The sequence below is a fragment of the Oreochromis niloticus genome, linkage group LG4 (assembly GCF_001858045.2).
Source record: "Oreochromis niloticus isolate F11D_XX linkage group LG4, O_niloticus_UMD_NMBU, whole genome shotgun sequence".
NCBI classification, from domain to species: domain Eukaryota; kingdom Metazoa; phylum Chordata; class Actinopteri; order Cichliformes; family Cichlidae; genus Oreochromis; species Oreochromis niloticus.
Window position 1 is genome coordinate 4,433,648 of NC_031969.2, and position 21,640 is coordinate 4,455,287.

At 42.0% G+C, this 21,640-nt stretch overlaps 2 protein-coding genes across 5 annotated transcripts in view; one reads left to right on the plus strand and one right to left on the minus strand.

Annotated features, from left to right (window-relative positions):
* The window catches only part of LOC100693345 (protein TANC2), a 54,543-nt gene extending 46,024 nt beyond the window's left edge, over positions 1 to 8,519 (plus strand). For all 4 annotated transcript variants that reach the window (XM_005468593.4, XM_005468591.4, XM_005468592.4 and 1 more), the window contains 8 exons: positions 413 to 546; positions 639 to 762; positions 1,242 to 1,417; positions 1,563 to 1,695; positions 1,963 to 2,054; positions 2,140 to 2,274; positions 2,389 to 2,489; positions 3,493 to 8,519. In XM_005468593.4, the coding sequence (XP_005468650.1) occupies positions 413 to 546; positions 639 to 762; positions 1,242 to 1,417; positions 1,563 to 1,695; positions 1,963 to 2,054; positions 2,140 to 2,274; positions 2,389 to 2,489; positions 3,493 to 5,353 (2,756 nt within the window). In that variant the 3' untranslated portion in view covers positions 5,354 to 8,519. The remainder of the gene's footprint in view (positions 1 to 412; positions 547 to 638; positions 763 to 1,241; positions 1,418 to 1,562; positions 1,696 to 1,962; positions 2,055 to 2,139; positions 2,275 to 2,388; positions 2,490 to 3,492) is intronic.
* Positions 8,520 to 9,409: 890 nt separating this feature from the next.
* cyb561 (cytochrome b561) lies at positions 9,410 to 20,435 on the minus strand. Its single transcript, XM_013272092.3, has 6 exons — positions 20,280 to 20,435; positions 18,516 to 18,723; positions 13,105 to 13,203; positions 12,893 to 12,996; positions 12,651 to 12,808; positions 9,410 to 11,267 (listed from the first exon to the last, which is right to left on the minus strand). The coding sequence occupies exons 2-6, from the start codon at positions 18,718 to 18,720 to the stop codon at positions 11,075 to 11,077; spliced, it is 759 nt and encodes a 252-aa protein (XP_013127546.1). The 5' UTR covers positions 18,721 to 18,723; positions 20,280 to 20,435; the 3' UTR covers positions 9,410 to 11,074.
* Positions 20,436 to 21,640: the final 1,205 nt, after the last annotated feature.

The window sequence follows — 21,640 nt, forward strand, 5'->3', positions numbered from 1 at the left end:
ACAGAAGTTTTATTTGTGTAGCCCTATATTACGATAAAAGTCATCTCAGGGTCCTTTATGTTGTAAGATAAAGACCCTGAAGTAGTAGAGCAAAAACCCCAACATCAGACGTCCCCTCGGTGAGGAAGTGCTTGGTGACAGTAGGAAGGGAAAACTCCCTTTTAAGAGGAAGAAACCTCCAGCAGAGCCAGGATGAGACCTGGGTGATTCTGTCTCATTGCAAACTTTTTCTTACCAAAGCTCAGACGTGAATTCATTTAATATCCATCGCGTTATTTCAAAATAAACTCTGGCTTCTATATTTAATGTTTGTTCTCTAACACGCACCACAGCTTTATAATGCCATATGTTCAGTTACAGAGCTGAAGTAATCGTCTGGTTTCCCTTGTCTCACTCTGTGTGTTTCCATCAGCTCTGACAGCAGCAGCAGGATGTGGCTGTCTGTCTGTCTGCAGGCTGTTGTTGGATCAGGGGGCAGCTGTGGAGCAAGGAAACAAGCAGGGTGTCACTCCACTTTTCAGCGCCGTGAGACGGGGTCACTGGCAGGTATGGTGGAAACAGAAGGCAAACAGGCACATGATCACACGATACCTGCAGCAGATAACTGCAGTCTTCCTCCTCCTGCATCCTTCGGTCAGGTGGTGGAGTTGTTTCTGAATCAGGGAGTGGAGGTGAACATGGTGGACCAGCAGGGGCGAACAGCTCTGATGACTGCAGCCTCAGAGGGACACATGAGCACTGCTCAGCTGCTGCTGGATCATGGTAATCACACACTGCACTCTATAGCCAGAAAAACAGCAGGAGTTGCTGCAGCAATGCAATAAACCAGCAGTCACATTGTTTATGAACTTCAGTTCAGTCAGAAAGTATTTTTTAACTTTTTCACAGCTTTGATCAGGAGATTCAGATGTTAAAAACCCTTGAAAACGAGATTGGTCCTAATGAATAATACTTTAACTACAAACGCTAATCTGTTTGCAGCTGTGATACTGTACAGTATTCTCAGTATGTACACTGCTGTGAAAACGTGTTTTCCTCTTTCCTGACACTGACAAAAAAGTAGAACAATTATGAATTGAATCTGTTGTCCTTGTGATCAAACACTCCACTGTAGGAATTTACAGTTTTAACAGAAATGGCATGTGTGTGCTGAGACTAGTGAGGCCAGGTTTGGAGCCATTATTTATAAGGTCTTTCTTAGAGCGACAATAGCTAATGAATCTCCTTCTGTCTGTTTCCAGGAGCCTCCCTCGAACAGACCGACAGAGAAGGGCTAACGGCACTGAGCTGGGCGTGTCTGAAAGGCCAGCTCTCATTGGTCAGAGAGCTTGTGGAGAGAGGAGCAGCCACAACTCATGCAGACCGCAATGGACGCACGCCTCTGGATCTGGCTGCATTCTGCGGAGACCCAGAAGTGGTGTGTACAGCCAGAGTATCCATGATTGTGTTTTCGTTACTTCAGAACAGTGTATCTGTCCTACCTGTTCTGCAGAGGGCAATGTAATGTAGCCGGAAGAGAATTTATAAAAGTGGTGAAAAATGTCGCTTTGATCCGTGTCCAGGTGCAGTACCTTGTGGATCACGGTGCGTCAGTGGAGCATGTGGACTGCAGCGGGATGCGCCCTCTGGACCGAGCAGTCGGCTGCAGAAACACTTCTGCAGTCATCGCTCTACTGAAAAAGGGAGCCAAAATAGGTAGAAGCACAACCCACACCCCTGCTGCTCCCATCACTCAAGACTTTTGTTCAGTTTAACAGCAATAATTAAACCATGGATGTTGTAGTTATGCAGTAAGCACCTTCACTGCTGCATGGCCGGACTCCCATATAGTTTATTTCCATTAGCAATACATCATCCTGCAAATGAATGAATGAATTCTAAATCATCCTTCATATATCCCTAAACTAAACTTGCATGTTTGTGTGTGTGTGTGTGTGTGTGTGTGTGTGTGTGTGTGTGTAGGACCTGCAACCTGGGCCATGGCAACCTCTAAGCCAGATATCTTAATGGTTCTGCTCAGTAAATTGATCCAAGAAGGAGATAAATTGTACAAGGTAGCGTACATTTCCATCTTGATTTGATACATTTATTTGATATTCCAAAGTTCTTTCTAAAAGAGTTTCTTTTTTTTCTTTCCAGCAAGGTAAAGTGAGGGAAGCCGCTCACTCCTATCAGTCAGCTCTCCAGAAGTTTCCAGGAGACGAGCTGAAGACGTTCAAACAGCTCAGGGTGTGCGTGCTGCTCAACCTGTCACGCTGCCGCCGCAAGATGAACGTGAGGCTTTTTGTTACACACATGCTGAGAATATTTTGCTTGTTATTTTGAAACAAATCTCATCTCGAAAACTTTATTTCAGTATTGATATATCGTTATATATCTTCCTTACAGGACTTTAGCCTTGCTGAGGAGTTTGCTACTAAGGCCCTGGAGCTAAAAGCCAAATCTTATGAAGCCTTTTATGCCAGAGCCCGTGCCAAACGCAGCCGCAGGTAATTAGTGTCGTGAGAAAGAGCACTGAATAAAACAAACTGATCGTCATCTTCTGAGAGTTTGGATTCTTTGGACCTTCAGTTGTAGAACTGTGATGATTTTATTGTTTGGCAGTTTTAAACTATTTGAAATTTAGATACAAGATTGCAGCGAGAAAGAGTTGAGTAGTTTTAGGCTCACTACCATGTAAAGATAGAGTGACCTGAACTGTAAGAAGAAGTAGAAGACATATGTGCTGTCAGGTAGGGTCTCATGTGTTTTAGTTGGCGGGTGTTGTCAGTTTCCAGTTACCTCCATGCTAAGGCTCTACACAGAGTTTGCTAAGGCCTCAGTTACACAGGCCCAGAGACCAGCTGGCAATCCCCTGTTAACCTCCAATTGCTAGGAAAGCAAAATGGGTGCTGGACCAAAAACCATCTTGTGATTGCTTCGATTGCTAGAAGATTACTGCGGTTACTCATAGTTTGCATAGAAGACGCCAGCTTGTCTGCACTCAGTCACTAACTAACCACCATGTAGTGGTGAAGCATGAAAAAGTACAGCACAAACCGGAAACGGAGACCATTTCCCTTCAAAGTAAAAGTATACCTCTCTGTGACCAAATGAAACAGCCAGCAACTTCCTGCTTGCCAACCAGACACATTTTCCACCAGTGACGAGTGGTTACCGTGGGGTCACTGACTGGCACCAGTCACCAGAGAGAGAACAGAGAGTAAAGACCTAAAGTTTTAGCATTTAAGTAAGTTTTGACCTAGCATTGCATCACAGTCACTGTGACTGAAGGCATAGTTTGCAGATGGAGGGACACATTTTTAAGCCTGTTTTTTCTTTGTGAATGTGATTACAGCAAATTTCAGGTAACCAAACATCGAAAGATTGGAACAGAACTTCTAAACACTGACAATATGAAATCTATAATTCAGGAAACATTTTTATATACACATTCTCTGTCATCTTCTGAATTTTGTCCTGTTTTCACTCCTTCTCACTATCACAACCCAGACAATTCCACGCTGCTTTGGAGGACCTGATTGAAGCCAGCCGTTTGTGCCCATCCAACCGGGAGATCCAGCGCCTGCTGTCACGGGTCAAAGAAGAGTGTCGGCAGGCTGCACAGCAAAAGGACACTCATCCTCCATCATCTAATCACATCTATCAGCAGAACATGTCCATCAGCGAGGCCAGGTCTAGAGATTCAGGTTGTTTGCAGGTGCAGGATAGAGAGGGGCTTACAGAGGAAGAGGAGGAAGAGGAGAAAGCAGAGAGCAGTTTCAGGGAAAGAGACTCCTCTCCCTGTCACCTTCAACCTGCAGTTCAAACTCTTGACACCCGCTGCCACTCTGGGGTACTATCGCCCTCCTCCCTCTCCCCCACTCATCTGTATCATCACCTCCCCAGTCCCACCCACGCAGCCTCCCTTTCTTCACCTAGTCACTCTGCACCTCCCCCTCCTTCCACCTCTTATCACGATTTCAGCCCTACTTCCTCCCTAATGCAGCATCAGCAGCGAGGCGGCAGTGTGTCTGAAAGTATGCCTGCATTGTCGGAAAGTGGAGGTCTACAAAACTATCCACAGTCTGACTTAGATCACAACCAGGGAGTCCAGCGTCACCCCCACCTGGCTGGTCAGAGGTTCCAGAAGCAGAACCCCGTCCAAGGCCACTGGCTCCAACCAGCCAAGGCACAGGTGGTCCGAACCAATCAGCCCAGTTCTTCTACCCACTCCAGCATGGTTTTGGGAAGTTCTGCCTATTCCCAGTTTGCACATCTGCCCAAAGAACTAGCAGAGCTTGGGGAAGGCTTTTGCTCAAATCCTATGGATGTCAGGCCTAGCCTATTGGCTCAGCCTAGTCTGAGCTCTGGAGCTTCTTATGTACAGGATGAAGAAGAAGTTGACCTGGTTAGCCAAGCCAGAGGCACATCTGGCTATGGGAAAGGAGCAGGAGCTGAGTGGGCGGGGGTAAACCGTTTTGGCCAGTCCCGTCAGTTCAGCCGTAACCAATCCAAAGCAGCCTACTACCCTTTGGAAGTTACAGAGGCAGCAATGGGGTCTTCAGATAGGCTTCAGTCATCGCACGATTATCAGTATCAACACCAGGGTGGTCTTCGACGTCCACTCAGTGCCCACCCAACCTCCTCCTCTGGTCAATCCCCTAGGCCTCTCATCCATTCCCAGAGTGTCAGCGTCCGTTTCTCCCCCAGTAGTGGTAGTCTTGCTACTGGACAGCCAGCTAATCTTGGGCCAGGCTTTAGGACATCGGCCTCTGTTCAGCACATGGATTTACCTTCAGATCTGGCCTCTGCTAGAAGCATTAGTGGTTACCATGATGATAACTTCCTGATCGCCTCTCCCCAGTCAGAAATATGCATGTCAGGAGGCGGGACTTACCCTGGAGAGGTGGGACGGTCATCTAGGAACACTCCTTTTATGGGAGTAATCGACAAGACAGCAAGGGTGCACCAGCAGTATCAGCAACAAGCTCCGTCCAGCTCAGCATCCTGTCTCAGTCCGTCTCGCTCCTGGGCCGTGTCTTCAGTGGACACAGTTGTCACTTCACCCAGCAAAAACCCCCCTCCACCCCAGCTCTCATCCTTTGCCTACCACAACCGCAGCAACAACAATGCCCACAATGGTCACGCCTCTTATGATAACCAGCTGGACTTCTATGAGGTGACACCAGGAAATGTTCATCAGGGTGAGGGGTCAGTACAGGTTGCCAGTCAGAATCCCTCCTACATGGATGTGAAGGTGGCTCGGACGCTGCCCATGATCCACAGCTGCTCGGACAGACCGACTGAGAGACGTACGGGTCCTACATCTCCGGTTAAACCAAAAAGACCCTTTGTAGAGTCCAATGTGTAAAGACAATACAAGAACATTAATTAAAAGTGGTATAAATGAAGTCAGTGTACCGATATACTGGAAGACTGTTCTTGAAACAAAGTAATGTCAAGTTCCTACATTTAGTACTTGGAATGTTTATAAGAGCTAGACACACCAAGTTCAGATTGGGAAAAAGCATTTGTTTTCATTTGGTTGTATTTGTTAGTATGCTTCAGAGAACCCCACGTCAGTTGCTACTTTAAGTGATTGCTGTATGTCGTTTTTGGAAAGAGTGCCACTTCATCTTAGGCATACTGACTCCTTCATGGTGAAGTTGCCTAACCTATTAGAACGGCATGGAACATATTCCCCAATAATGAACTGGTTCTGCCATTTGGAAGTGAAACATTAACAGGTCTTCACCTCACAAAGCACAAGAATAAGAAGACAATTATGGAATAAGACTGTATTCTCCTTCTTGCACAATTCTGGCTTGAAGTACATTTTAAAACTGCAGTTCAAGTCTAAATGGTGACGTCCAGACAGGAGAGAAAAAGCACCGCAATTACCTTTGCCTGCTGCCGACGCCTTTAATAAAGATCTCATTTCAAGATTGAAGCGCTTAAATAACACAGAGACTTGAAAGAAATGGATGAATCCAGGCTCGCAACATTGTACCAGTCAAACGCTTGTTAGTGACCCAGACCCAAGCCATAGTTTGAGAAACTCGAAAATGCTGTCATTGAATAAGCACTGACTTAAAAAAGAAAAAGAAAAAATGGTATTTATCTTTTTAAGTTATGTCTGTATTAAACTATAAAGTTTCTTTTTGTTTTTTCTTAAAACGGTATTTGCCTTCGTGTTTATTTTGGGAGGTTGTCTGTAAGAACAGGTAAACTGAAACTTTAGCGTTTTAGTTTACATGAAGCAGAAACTCTAAAGAGTTTCATGTTGGGTTAACATTGGTTTCTTTCTGGGTTCAATTAGAACGATATAGTGCATTTGTAAAAATTTGATTTTTTTGAGGGGGCATCCATTCAGCCTTTTTCTGTGCTATCTAAAGGCCTTTTATATTCTGTAGTCCTAATGGTCTAATTATGCAAACCACAGGATTCCAAGTGATACACCAGGGCTCTTCATACTGTATTATGTTGGAAACATTTTGCTTGTATGTGCCTCAGTTATCAGTATTGTCAGTCACTCCCACTCTGACCATTAACTAGGCTTGACATGTAATTTCTGGATATTTGTCCTCAACAATGTGCATTTGAACTCTTTGGATGGTGTTGTATGTTTTTCTTGCCTTTCCAAAGATACCTGTGTAAAATTCCAATGAAACAATCTATTTATCTGCTGAAATGAGCTTAATTTATGACCATGCCAAGCTAACTAGCTTACCACCAACAGCAGCCACAGAGCCTTACATATGAGGCCCAAAAATGTACCATTAATCAACTACATTCCTTTACTGTGTTGAGGTTGTTTTTCAAAAACTAAAGTTCAGTTCACTCTTATCATCTTATCATCTACTGTGTATTTCACAGTCAGATCAGAATCTTAGCCTCACAAACATTAGCATACGTAGCCGTGTGTTTACTTACTCTTCAGATGGTTCCTCCAACTTTGGTGTGTTTCTGTGCTTGTTATAAACGCCTGCGCTTCGAAAATGTTTGAAATCTTCAAAAATTACGTAAAGTTCAAACAAAATGTGAAGAAACAACAGCTCCAAAACATGTACATTGTACTGTGTTGGAGCAACACCATCTTAAGTTGTACTAGAGCCAGGCAAGACTTTTCATGTGAAATCGGTTTGTACCATGAGCTGGTGCAGTGAATCAATATAACCTTTATTTAATCATCCTCTTATTTATAGTGCTGTTCTGGGAAAAGGCAAAGCCTCTTGAGGCAACAAGGGCAGAAATAAAGAGACAAGAAAAGATTTTTAAAAGTGGTGAAAGTTTTTGTTAGAATTTGCAGAGCGTAATTCAAAAAAGTAAGTTTAGGTCAGAACATAGACCTAAATTTAGATGTTAAATAGGAAAAAAAATGGTCGTAATCAAAGATCATAATTAAATTGTTTGTCTGCAACAAATGATTTTAACTCATTAATCAAAAGTTTCTTATTATATACCAAACATTTATAGTTGCTGACAGTGTTTCTGCTTATGTGATATCAAAGAATAGGCGTCAGTAACAGTAACTGTGACATTAAAAAATAAATTCCCTCATTGCGCCACATTACTGGGTTTTAAAAATCAGTACTTTGAATGGAAAATGCGTTTTTCTTATCGTACCTTAGATGCTAGGGCTAACAAGCATCTGCTGCAATACAAAAATTACGCTGTTTCTTTTTTGCATTTCCTAAAGCGATCACCATCTACTTGGGATTTTGAATGTTAACAGTTTTTAGCACACTATCGTTTATGAATCCATCAAGCACATATTTATTTATGATGTCTTTACAAGGTTTTCCTTTCAAACCAGTAGTTTGCCTATCTTGCTAAAACAGATAAAACAGACAACATATTTATGGCAAAAGACACGGTTTGCTGCACAAAGTGTTTTTGTCTATGTCAGCAAGGAATGAAGGCAAATGATTTAACTTTTCCATCTTAACCTTGTTAACGACAAGGGGAGGTGGCTAGCTGAATATTTAAAAGAGGGACAAATTTTACTTTAATCATACATTAAGATCAGGCTTCTTTAAAAATGGTTTTTATGAACATGAATGCCAGTTTTTGTACATTTGTAGTGGGGTTTTTTCAAAACTTTTCAGTTTCAGTTGCTGTTGCTATTGAAACATGTAACCTCTGACACAGCACACACAGTACAGTCTCTGACCACTGTCGTCATCTCGTGCTGCTCAGGCGACTGCAGCTGTGAGATGATATTAGATGTTGATGTTCAAAGTAACTGAAAGTGAAAACGTGGAAAATCTGTTAGCAAAACTGTGCGTTGTGCATCACATGTAGGATGTTTACCTTCTGTCTGCATTGGTGCCTGACTATAAAATATCCCGTCAGAACAGAGCCTGGTCAGTGTGTACTTTGGACTCTTTCACAGTGTGTAAGATGAGCTGAAATTTAAAACCAAGGATGGTGACAAGAAGAGCTTCATTATCAAACATTTCAAGCAACATGAATGTGTTTTTTTGGCTCACGTGAAATCACTGAGTTAGAAAGAGGAATAAAGCTGAATAAAAGACTGAACTGTAAGTCTATCTCTCATTGTGTGACCCAACAAGGAAAGGCTATATGGGTATAATCTTACATTAGAACAAGAACATTACCTTCTTGTTATGTGGCAACACTGGTTAAAACCCCCAAAACAATGAAGAAAAACTTTGCCTTTTAAGGACAGCATGACCTGCTGAATGCAAAATATTTGCAGTGTTATTAGCACAAGTATTCATTCATATGCTCACGTGGATAAATGCTTTTGTTTTAACTGTGGTGGAAGGATTGTGTTGCTCTTACATACAGTGCTCTTACAATAACTGATTGTTTTTGGCCACTTGGGGGCAGCAGAAGCAATCTAAACAGAATATTGATGTTAACATAAAGCACCAGTCAGTGGGCTTTCAGGCCTTTTTACGATAGCTTTGTAAGAATGAGCCAGAGTGCTCCTTCGGCCAAACCTAAACTTTTTGCTGTGGAAAACTTTAGGAGTGGCAAGTGCAGCTCTCGGGGTCAACTACAGACCTTTTATCTGTTTAACCTTTCATGAAATAAAGAGGGAACAGACCTGAACTGGCCATCAAACTGCTTTTCAGTTCAATGTTCAATTACATTAGAAGATGCGTTAGAAGATGTAAACCCTGAACAGTTAACGCAATACCCACTTAGTTTATTAGTGTTAAACCCACTGAATAAAAGCTGAATGTCTGCACTTCAATGACATCTTGCCTGTGTGATTTAAAATCCACTATGTTGGTGTACAAAGGCAAAACTACAAAACTCATGGAGCTAAATCCAAATTAACAGCTTGTTACGTACGACATAAAAATTGGTTTTAGAATGTTCATTTTAAAACAATCTACCATTCAAATATGTTTTCTTGCTGATTTCACATCCAATGTTAAAAATCAGGGGAAAATAATTTCAAACACTTTTTATTTCAGGTTGGCCTGATAAGATCGGGACTTCCTGTGAACAAGGACACTGTCACAACTTACAGAAAAATGAACAACCTCCACCAAGCTCTCTCTGAGGCACAAGGACTGAACTCTGAGCCGAAGACGAGCAAAACAAAACAAAAAGTACATTAAAAAAATAAATTTAGGTATTTGAATACACACAACAGGTTATTGAACCATTTAAACAGGAACAGTTACTGACAGATAGGATTCTCTCAGAAAACAGCACTTTATGGTACTGCAGGTCACGAAGCTAGAGCAACAGCAGAGGAAATTTTATCATACAACCAATTTACACCACCTTTAATGTCACATATTGACCCCAAAATAAACGTGGACCTGTGGCTCTTTAGTTACACAGAGAGGAACATGAGGGGAACTCGACCAATGTTCACCACGGAGAGACAAAAAAGCATGAAAAGCAGCTCGGAGAGTAGACAGCGGCTGCGGAGAACAGTTTTTGAACACGTGGTTCTCCAGCAGACCACAGCATCTATTCTACAGACTACCAGCGCACCACCATGCTACACCCTGCTCACAGAAAGGCTACATTTGCAGGATTTGTACAGTTGTTCAGAGGGTAGTGTAGTTTCTTTCTGAGTGTAAAAGCAGAAATTTGTTTCTTTTGTGTGAAATTTGTGTTTGTAGTTTCTTTTTTAGTCCAATTTAATTTCACTGATAAGGTGCCAGATTTACTAAAAAAGAGCATCAGCGCAATCACCAGATAACGCCCATGGCAGCCATCTGCTGTGACTGGTAAGGGGACAGAAAAGGTGGTGGTGGTTGTGGTAGCTTATTGATGAGGATAAAAAATGACAGGAGAAATACTTGATATTCAAACGGACAGATTCTGAATTCCAGCTTTCCAAATATTATGTGAACCACGCATCCGCACATCATGACTTTAGTTATTTCTCACAGGAAAACAAAAAACAGAAACAAGTAACAACAAAAACGTGTCGGGTTATCTTCCTGAGAAACACTTGTGAAAGGTACAACTTGCATCTTCTCATACCGCCGTCTGAGGGTTAAGACTTGGTTTTAGGGTTATGTTAGGTTTGAGATTTACTGTAGTTAATATGGTTAAAGTTGGGGGTGAGATGCTGAGAGTGCATTAATGTCAATAACTGTCCTCACAAAGCCGACACACAGAGCAGAGCAGGCAGCTGTGGAGGAAAGGATGGGAGAGGAGAACACTGCACTTACTCGGGTTGGCTAGCATGCTACTGATGCTACATCTTTAATATAGATAAGACACAACGATAAAACACAAGTGAAGGACACATTCAAGCAAAACGAGAATCACAACGTAACCATGAACACTGCACAACAGGAAACAATCAAATATAAACTGCGCCCTTCAACTACACAAACATGACGCTCCATGTGACAATGTGTAGTGAAACAGTACATCTTTAACTATGTGTGTATAAATGACAGAGCTGGTTGATATGATAACATGAGAAAGACAGTTATTACAGATTTCTGTTCTTAATTCATTGAACCTAAAGCTGAACTCATTTTCTGACAGGTATGCAGGTACTAACAGAGACTGGTAGCACAGGTAGTCTGTTGGCAGGACTGTAGATGTAGATCACAGAGAGGTGTCAGGCTTCAGAGTGAGATTAAGGCGTGGTTGGTGATCCCCCGTCAGTCAGTGTCTTGAAATGAACGGACAGAGCTTCTTCCTCTGGGTTTGGTGGGCGTCTGTACTCCTCCCTCGTCATCAGGTGTCCCAGCACCAACCCAAAGCACACCAACAGGATCCCCAAGACGTTGGCCAGCACTCCCTCTGGGGTGAACTTAGAGTAGGTCGACCTGGACCCAAGGAAGCAAGGAGACATCATAAGTGGGTAATGGCATAGTAAAATGGAAGGATAGTTGAGATAAATCAGGGCCAGATGATGGTTATTGAGGATTTGCAGACATATGACCGCTAACCATGTGATGTTAACTTGTCTGCCATTCTGGACATGTGACAATGTGGGATCAATGAATGTAGGTCACTCAGCAACCATCTCTCAACTAGCAGTTGTGAGGGAAAATTTAGTACTCCCCAACTTTACTGCGAGTGGTTGGTGGAGTTTGCTGCTTAAGGATCACACAGACCTACAGACTGGTCAGTGATCAACCTGGCAACCACGTGTCACTAGGGAAAAACATATTCTGGTTGGGAATGACCTTCTTCCAACTGCTTTGGTCACTATCATATAGTTTTTAGTTTGAATGGAAATGACAGACTTGGATTTTTGAAAGTTTTGCTACCACTTAGTTTGTTGTTAGCAAGTATTTGCAGACAATGATTTTAAAAAATGACTCACAACCTCAGCAGCCTGCTAGGAGGGTTTTGGTAAAGCGCCTTCTTTGCAACCAATTTCATGCAGCCAACAACTTCCAGGAACCACTACACATTTTCCTTAGCAACATGTGATTGTACCACATCCAACATGGCAGGCAACAAGAGCAGTGTGCGGATGTGCTGGATTAGAGCGGTGGATTTCTTTTTAATCAGAACCATCTGACCTCTGAGATCTAAGTTGTAATCAGTGATGACCCTAACCAAAAAGGCCTTTACACACTAGACTCGTAATATCTGATATGAAGCCGTTAAAACCGGCCATGTTATTTGGACAAATCTGCAGCTTTATATTTTCAGACCAAACCACTGCTTGAAAAGTGCACTGGTGCTGAAATACTCAAATAAATGTAGTTACTTAAGCAAGAAATGATTTCTCCTCCTGATCATTCCTCATTTGTTTCACAGTGTGATAAAATCACAGTTCTTCTGTTGTGTATATGCATTACACAACAAGTTTGTGTAATTTCATGGCTTTTTTTTTTTTAAACGTGTCATTTCTATATAATATAATTTGTCATTTTTCTCATTGAATCATTAAATCATTATTATTATTAAATTGTTCTACCAAGTCTCTGCAATGAGGGTCTGTTTGGCTTCCTCCAATACATAAAGGTTACCCGTGTCACTGACACATATCAAAAGCGGTTTTCATTTTTCCGCTGCCTTTGGTAACTAAGCTTGTGAGCATAAATATGGTCACTTCTGTCCACAAAAACACAACGACCTTCACCAAGCCACTCGTGTGACGTCATACTGTCTGTGGTTTACGTCTACAGAACATCACTAATGAAATGAAGAGGAGACGAGGGGGCAGATACTGCCTGACATTCAGACAGACATACATGATGTTGAAGAGGAGCGTCTCCGTGATGCCCAGCAGGCTGGTCCCTACGGACATTACCAGCAGAGCCAGGCCACAGAACACGTGGACAGGCAGGTATGAGGCTCGTAACCATGCCGACGCAACAGGAAACAGGAAGAACAGCAAACCCATCACCCACTGGGAAAAATGGAAGGATAAAAAGTTTAGTGTTGTAATCCGTTACAATTTCGTTTGCTGCATAAATTCAGTCTGTGTGTGTACCTGTAAGCAGAACAGGATTAGGGTAGTCATGCCGCACCAGCTGTGTAGAGAGTACATGTCAGGAATCTTGGCTGCCCTGTGGTAGTCAAACACAGCCACAAAACCTGCACGCACAAAAATACCAACATGTCAGACGGACACACACATGGTTATTTAAAAAAAAACAAAAAACATCTGCAGCAGTCAGACGCCGGCTAATGCATCTCCCTTACCTACAATACTCATGATGAGAGCAAGCAGGTGAATAATTCCGTGAAGCAGCTTTACGTTCTTCTTCGGCTCGTTGTGAAACACTCTGTAGACCAGGATGGCTGGAGAGGCAGACAGACAGAGGTTATGGAGACAGATGGAAGACTATAGAATCAATTATGATGAGGGAAACTGTGCAATTAACACTGATTAAACATTGCACACATGTTAATTATTGTTTGTTCTTTTTTAGACTTCTGGTATATTCTGCTTTCAAGAATGAAACTGAAGACATCCAGTGCAGACTGAAACAGCAAAACATGATTCATACTCATATTTCATAACCATCAGTGTAGCCACTGTTTGGCTCAACGAGAGCTTTGTACTAGGGATGCACTGAAACTCGACGCTGACACATATAGGAAGGGTAGTGATTTTGGAATATTGAAATTCAATTCAATTCAATTTTATTTATATAGCGCCAAATCACAACAGCAGTCGCCTCAAGGCGCTTTATAAATCATCATTAAATACAGAGAAACATTTTTTATGAAACTATTTCTCATCTTCTTAACTTAACTCATCTACTTATTGTCCATCATTTTTAACGGTGCCTGGTAGAATGTGACACATTACTAATGGATGAAGATTACTGCAATCAGTCTTTAACACGGTGCACGCCTGTAAACTGTTTGCATTGACCACTGGGCAACAAAATTAGAAGACCATGTAAAGGTGAGGGAAAAGAATCATCAAATATTTTCCCAGTGACTATTTCATAGACAGATATAAAATCAATAATCATTAAATCAATTCAGTTTTATTTATATAGCGCCAAATCACAACAACAGTCGCCTCAAGGTGCTTTATATTATACAGTAGATCATACAATCAGTGTTGATTAAGAAAACTCTATTATAAACACAAGGACATGGCATGCTGATGAGGATTGGCCAGTTTTGCGACTATATCAATATTCGTCAATATGGCTCAATGTTGGGTAGACCATCAAGAAACCACTGAAAAGTCCTCATTAAAGCACTCTGTGATCCTGGATGGTCTTTGAGACAACTAGGGGAGGAAAGTGTTCTCACAGTCTGTTCAAGCGTGCTTTGGAGTCGATTGCCAAGACTGCTTTTTCCAAATGTATTTCAGGGCAACAGTAACCAATGTCCTGTTATACTACTTTAATAATCTATACTATGGAAGGAATCACAAGTAAAAGAAACAATTGTTATTTTGAGGTCTATATTTACTTTGCTGGAAACGTATTCGGTATTTTTTCAGAATTCAAGGCAACACTTAAACAGCATGGTTGTGTGTCACTTCCTGCAGGGACACACTATTACTGGAGCTAACATTTGATTTTCTATAAAACAAAGCAATCACAGATTCCTTCCTTCATTCCTTTTATCCAATACAAGGTCACAGAGGGGCTGGAGCTTATCTCAATGGTTATGGCTCCAGAGGCAGAGTACACCCTAAACAAACTGCCAGTCTGTTCCAGGGTACCACACACACACAGACAATCTGTCAAGCTCACATCCACACACTCATTTAGACTGAACAATCACATGACCCCCTATAAGCAAGCACTTGGCAACAGTGGGAAGGTAAAACTCCTTTTTAACAGGAAGAAACCTCCAGCAGAACCAGAGTCAGGACGGTCCAGCTGGAAGTGAGGCGACACTGTGCTAAAAGGTCAGCATTAATACTGTGCAGCAACTGAGCCTCCAGCTCTACCACACACACTCGCTAATTGTTCTCAGCATAAATCCTTCATTCACCCACCTGAGCCAACAGCTTTGTTTAATTTCAACTTCACAGCATCACAGAAATTTAAGCCACCTCATGGGGGTGAAAGATACTGAAAAGAACCCAATATTAAAGGCGAAGAAGGGGGGCATGAGCTGAAGTGTAGCATCATTAGTGTGGACATGTGTTTGTTTCTGTGTGAGGAACACCCCCAGGAGGTTTCCATTTCACATTAAGATCCTTCCTCAATCTCATTCTAATGTCCAGTTAACCTTTGTTTTTATTGCTCTAATGCAATCTAGCACTGAACCAGTTGAGCTAATGTGGTTACTCTCATTAGAACGGTACCCAGGGCTGCGGACACAAAGCAAAATCTGCTGCAGCATGAGCAGGTGGCAGCAATACGTCAAAAACAGTGACAGTGTGTCCAAAACTAATCAAGTTGAGCTGGATGACTGACTGCACCATCAAGGAGGAAAATCTGCATTAAAAAGAAACTGAACACAGGAATTGGAAAGAATGGCCTAACCAAGCTGCTATATAGTGTCATTTAGAAACAATGAATGAATGAATACATTTAGATGTATTAATCGCTTGTGCGACACAGTAATTGCTTGTGGGCAGTCTCTCCACATCATGTTCACACACCAAGCGTCTGAAGTTTAAGTCAGATGTGACAAAATTCTTACAAAGAGATTTGGTGTGTCTTTTGCTCACCTCACAAAACATTTGTGTGTGACAGAGCAACTTCACCTCAGCTGTCATTTGCACTTCCTTTAATCTGGCTGTGTGGATGTGGATGTCGTGCTGACGTGTCATCCGACTGTCTTAATGTGTGGTGTGAAGTGTGTTCTGCATTTTTCACTGGTGTAACATTATATTGTGGTGAACTGAGTTCAGTCTTGAATGATGTTTATCGTGCTGTTGCAGATAATAAAGTGACTAAGACTAAAGTGACATGAAGCCTACATACAAAAACGTGCAGCGCTGTGCAGATATCTTACGCCACTCTTCATTTTCTTATATTTTCCTTTTTAAGCAGTCAGACTTTCATCTGTTTTTCTTAAATGTTCTTAAGCAGAAGCTCTTCCAGCTTTCTGAAGGTGTTTTTCCTTGGACATTGGCTGCATTTTCACCCATTTTCAGTCCAGTTCTTGTACCTGACCATTTGAAGAGGAATGTTTTTTTGTTTTTTGAGCCACTTAACACTGACCTAAAAAAAAATCGACAATACAGTGTGACAGATATAAAATAATATTCCTGCACCAACAAGATGATTTCCCGTGTTACTAGCAGTAACCCAAGTTTCTGGCAATCCATCCAAGGATTTCTTTTTTGACACCCAATGGCCGTCAGGATGGTGTCGACTAGCCTGTAACCTGTAGCCTGTCAGTGTGTCCCATCATGGGCATGCCTCCCCAGACCATCACTGACCCACCACCAAACATGTCAGTCTGAACAATCCTAAAGGCAGCATCCCATTCTCCAGAACTTCTCCAGACCCTGTCACGTGTATCAATCAAGGTGAACGTGCTCTCAATGGTGGACCTGCCAGTTCTGGTATTCGATGGCATATACCAATAGGGCTCCATGTTCCCAGACAGTTCTGCCCTCATGAAGTCTGTCAAACATTCACATCAGTGGCCTGCTGGAGATCATATTGTAGCTCTGGTAGTGCACACCCTGCTCCTCCTTGCACAAAGGAGGAGATACTAGTCCCAGTGATGGATTAAAGGCCTTCTACCACCCTGTCCAGCTCTCCTACAGTAAATACCTGTCCCCAGACCCCCCCCCCCCCCCCCCCCCCCATGCTCTTGAGACAGTGCTGGGAAGCTGATGATATACCCTGATTAAAAAGTGTTGCTTTAATTTTTTTGTAGAGCCTCATCCTTTTGTTTTCCTGTAGTTATAACTAGCTATACTTGTGCATAAAGGATGATAGAAGGCAGAGTAAATACATTAAAAAGCTGAGTCAAAAATATTATTTCACTTTCATCTAACAAACTAACTTCCTTCTTAATGTCAGGTATCAGATTAACTACTGGTAACGGGCATGAAGGTTACTTGAAACTAACCCGAACTCTAACACAAGAATATTTGATTTTGTTTATACAATTTTGACAATCAGGGTGCAAATAATATAATAATTCCAAATGACACATTTTAAAAATGGTGGAGTGCAGTTAGCAGTGGTTAGCTCAATATATCCAGCATGAGGAGGCTGAGCTGTCTAAACAGGCTACAGCATGAATAAACAAGAAGACCCAGATCTGAGAAATGCCATAATTGGACAAGAGAATTTAAAGACCAATAGAGTGGAGCCCCTCTGCTGTGAGTGAAAAATATACTGTTGTTTGCTGACTGGTGCTTTTTTTGTGCCACTTTGTCCAATTCCCTATTGAGTCATCCTGTCAAACCTTTACTGGATGCGTGACAAAAACACACACGCAAGCTGTTACATTCATTCAGTGATGCAAACCATTCCCTCTTTCCTCTGTTTGTCTCAGTCTTGCTGGGTCAGGTTAGGGAGGATTGATGGGTGTCTGGCCACTGTTAGCTTAATGTAACAAGTCAGCAAAACAGTGGCTTGAGGCTATGATGCACTAGTGCACACTCGTAAGCACAGACACACACCAACAGGCCTACTAAATTAGAGCAGCCATTTTCTGTTGAGCATTTTGCAGGAGAAAAAAAGAGAGAGGAACAATCACTGACTGCAAGTTTTTCAAACTATTCTAACATTTTCAGCTGAGCTAACTGGTCAGCTGGACATCACTTTGATATTTCAGCAAGAATTCTCCGCTCTGCTTCTATAAGGCATTTATGGTGGCCAGTTGACTAGATCAATGGAAACAAGTCTACGATTAGGAGCAGGGCTGGCTTGTGTTTTTAGCCACATGCCCAATAAACAAATATCAGTATCAGCTATGAGATGTTACATTTTAAATTAAGCCGCCTATTTCTACCCCAGGTGGTGCACGTTAAGAGTTTAACTTGAATAACACTGAAACATTTACCAAAATGCTCAACTTTTTTTTTATGTGAATATGATGGCTTTCTTAGATTTCATGTTGATTCTGGGTTGTGTGTGTGTGTATTAGCACTTGTTTGCATTAATAACCTCCTGTCTCTATCTTTATTCTTCATACAATATGTTCTGTTCAATAAATCTTTTTATAGATGATACAGATGATATTTCATGAGTTCACTGGGATTATTGCTTAACACTAACATTAGGGATCTAAAATGTTTGACAGTAGCATGCTCAGTATATCCGCTTGGAAAAAAACAAATACATAATAAACAAACAATTTATATCAATTGAATTTTATTCGTGTAGAGTAAAATCGCAAAAGCAGTCACCTCAGGTACTTTATCTTGTAAGGTAGAAACCCTACAACAATACAGAGAAATCCCCAACAATCAGCCGACCCCTTTTGAACAAGCACTTGGCCACAGTGGGAAAGAAAAACTCCCTTTTAACAGGAAGAAACTTCCAGCAGAGCCAGGCTTAGGGAGGGGCAGCAATCTACTCTGACCTGATGGGGAGTGATGGGTGAGGAAAGTAAAGCCTTTTTTTAACAATAAGAAAAAGTACAATACATTCACAAAGATACATCACTCAGTTTGAGCCACATCCTGATTAGGCTGTCGTTTTGCCTGTACAGTGTGGACTCACCATCTCCATGCAGAAAGACCAGGCCCAGCACCATACACAGAGGGTGGACGTTAAACTCCTGCTTTGAGCCATTCCAGGCAAAACCTCCACGGAAATGACCCATCCACACACCGGTTAGCACCACGGATGCCAAACCCAGCACCTGGGACACTCCCACCAGCCCCGCAAACGCGGCGCGACTACGACGGGGGGCAGAGTCCTCCATGATCTGAGAGCCAGGAACAGAGCAGTTAGAACCGATGCCTTGGGCTATACCATTTGCTGAATAAAATCATAGTGAATTCAATTAGAAAGATGGGTTAGACGAAGATAAACACAGAGCATCACATAACAAAGTACCTCACAAACATTATTTTTCATCATGTCACATTATAAAGAGCTTGACTTATTTGAGCTTTTGAGAGGAAAGAAAGCTAAAATAACTTATATTTGTTTCAGGAAATTTTGCAGTATGAAAAGGAAAATCTGTACCCATGAAACATAACATCAGCCAACATCGCCCCTGCATTTGTATTCCATCTTTGGGGTCTGTCTTTCCCAGCCAGTGTCAAAGACTGGGCAGTGAAAAGACTCACCAAGGGGACGTCTAACATGCAAAAAGGATTCAGATGAACAGTCTTCCATCTATGAAAAGATATATAAATATCTAAAAACAGATATACTGAATGCCCTCTGTGATTGTTTCAGGATTCAGGCCTGCTAGAACATAAAATCAGGCTCTAAACCCTTCATACACTGGTAACAAAAAGCACTACACATACATTAGGCCATCATGACATGTCTGTTATCGTGTGCTAATATGATGCAACGGCGCTCATCTTACTCCTTACAATAAGAAATGAGAAGAGTTAGTTTGTTTCAGTTTCTTGGGTTAGTTTTTCATAAGATGCCATATTAGTGTATGAAATAAGGATAGGGCATGTCAGTGTTATACAATTATATTAACATTCAAGTACCACATGCACACTGATCAGGCATAACATTAGGTCTGCTCATGCCTATAATTGTGAGTTGCTCATAACCTCTCACTGAAATTCTGCTAAACATCAGCTGGACAAGCCTAAATCATGATGCCACTGCCACCGTGCTTCTTCTCTGGGGTGTCTAAGAAATGCATTAAAAAGTATAAAATAGCATAAAATGGAATAACCTATTTGCCATGGCACCTTCATGTACTTACACGTCTTTGGCTCTGAACTGCGCTAAACTACTGACTGATAAAAGGAGCAAAAAGTCAGTGTCATTACACAATAGAATCTTAAACTCCCTGATGTCACTGTTACAGAACATAATCACCATGGCGCGAACACAGCCAGCACCACACTGGTTTGAAGCGGAAGATTTAAAAATAAAAAGCACCCAGAAGCCCGTGTCTGCTGTGTTTAATCATGTTTTATATCACCCAAAAGTCACAAGGTATCAATGCCGCTCCGAATGCATAACAGGAAGTGTGTCACAGCTGTTACATGAGGACTGGAGCACAGAACAGCCGAATCCAACGGATTTCCACGACTGCAGCTCAAACTCCATTATCAGCTCCTCTTTGTTAGAATTCACCTTCCACGCACACGGCGCGCGCGCACACACACGGGAAGAATGACAGCAAATCAAACAGTCGTGTTTACGCTCCCACGGTGCGCTGTCACCTGTTACCTGTGGGATCAACGGGACGCTCCAGCCTGTTTTAGCTGTGTCTGAGTTATGTTCACAGTGACTGTGGAAAGGCACAGAGCATAAGGTGGACAGGAAGAGTGGAGTACTTACTGCGCTGCAGGGTCTGCTCGGCTGTAGCGAGGAAGTCCTGCAGAGTGGACTTTACAGATCCGCCTTCCTCCTCCTCCCTGCCTGCCACCGGGCTGAAGTGCGCCTGTGTGTGGGTGTGTGTGTTTGTTTTGGGTGGCCTTATTAGAGAAAAAAAAAAGCCCACGTGACTTTAGGACGGCGATAAGAAGTGGAAAGCAATAAATGTTTATAGATGTATGAAATCCTATTAATAATAATATTATTATGAGGATGATGATATGGGGATCAAACTCTGATGTACACACTCAGCTCACACAGAGGATTCCAAGAAAAATGAATCATGAAAATTAGATTTTAAGTGATAAAACGTAACGACGACGTCAAAGGAGGGGTGGGAGGGGGTGGTCTGCGTGGACTTATGACTAACAGCTTCGATGTAAAGGTTTGTTGCCTTGACAACGCTGGAGTGGGAAAGATGGAGGTGGGTACGTGAGCGAGAAGAGGAGGAGGAGGAAGATGGGAGCGCTCGTCTTTGAATGAGAGAAGCTCGTTAGTGAAGACGCAGACAGTCATAGCCAGCAGTGCTTTTACAGGCACTACACCACACGAGTGGGTTACTGCTGGAACCCACTCGTGTGGATTCTCAGTTTGCGTTACCTTCCAGAAAGCAAGTTTCACTCAGAATAATGAAGACAATGGACGTAGGGGCGGGGCTGGGGGGTTGTTGATGTGAAAAATTCACCAGTGTATCGCTGTAAATGTATAACTATGTGCTGTTAAATAACACTATCGATGTTGGTTTAATAGATGGAATCATGAGTGAGTTTTGAACCATTGCTTACAATTCTCTAACTCTCTAACTTGTTTACTTTGAAAAATGTGAGCGAGACACACTATCGTTTCCTTCAGCCACTCAGTAAAATCAAATATATTTACTGTTGCAACCACACTACATTTTATTATTAGCTCTAGCTCTATTAAAGTCACCATTAAACCTCCTCTTTTATGTTTACAGAATTCTGGTGGGTCTGTGCACATTAAAATCATTATCATTCATTGAATTATCAGATGCTTTTGTTTGTTTAAAAAAAAATTCTGATAGAATTTCCCAGTTTCTTAAAAAAAAATCATGGATACAGATCTAAGTTCTGAGCATCATTTCCTGGATTCTCTCGAACCTTTAAGCATCAATATGTGCATGATAGTAGGAATATATTTATTCCATTCAAGGAAAGCACAGACTCACAAGAAAAGCAAATCATGCAGGTAACAACATCAGCTACAATATAACAGTGAGGCTCTCTAGCAATCTGTGTCGCTGTCAAATAATGCTCCCAGTTTTTCCTGTTAGCTGTTGTTGGACGGCTGTGGCTCAGGAGCAA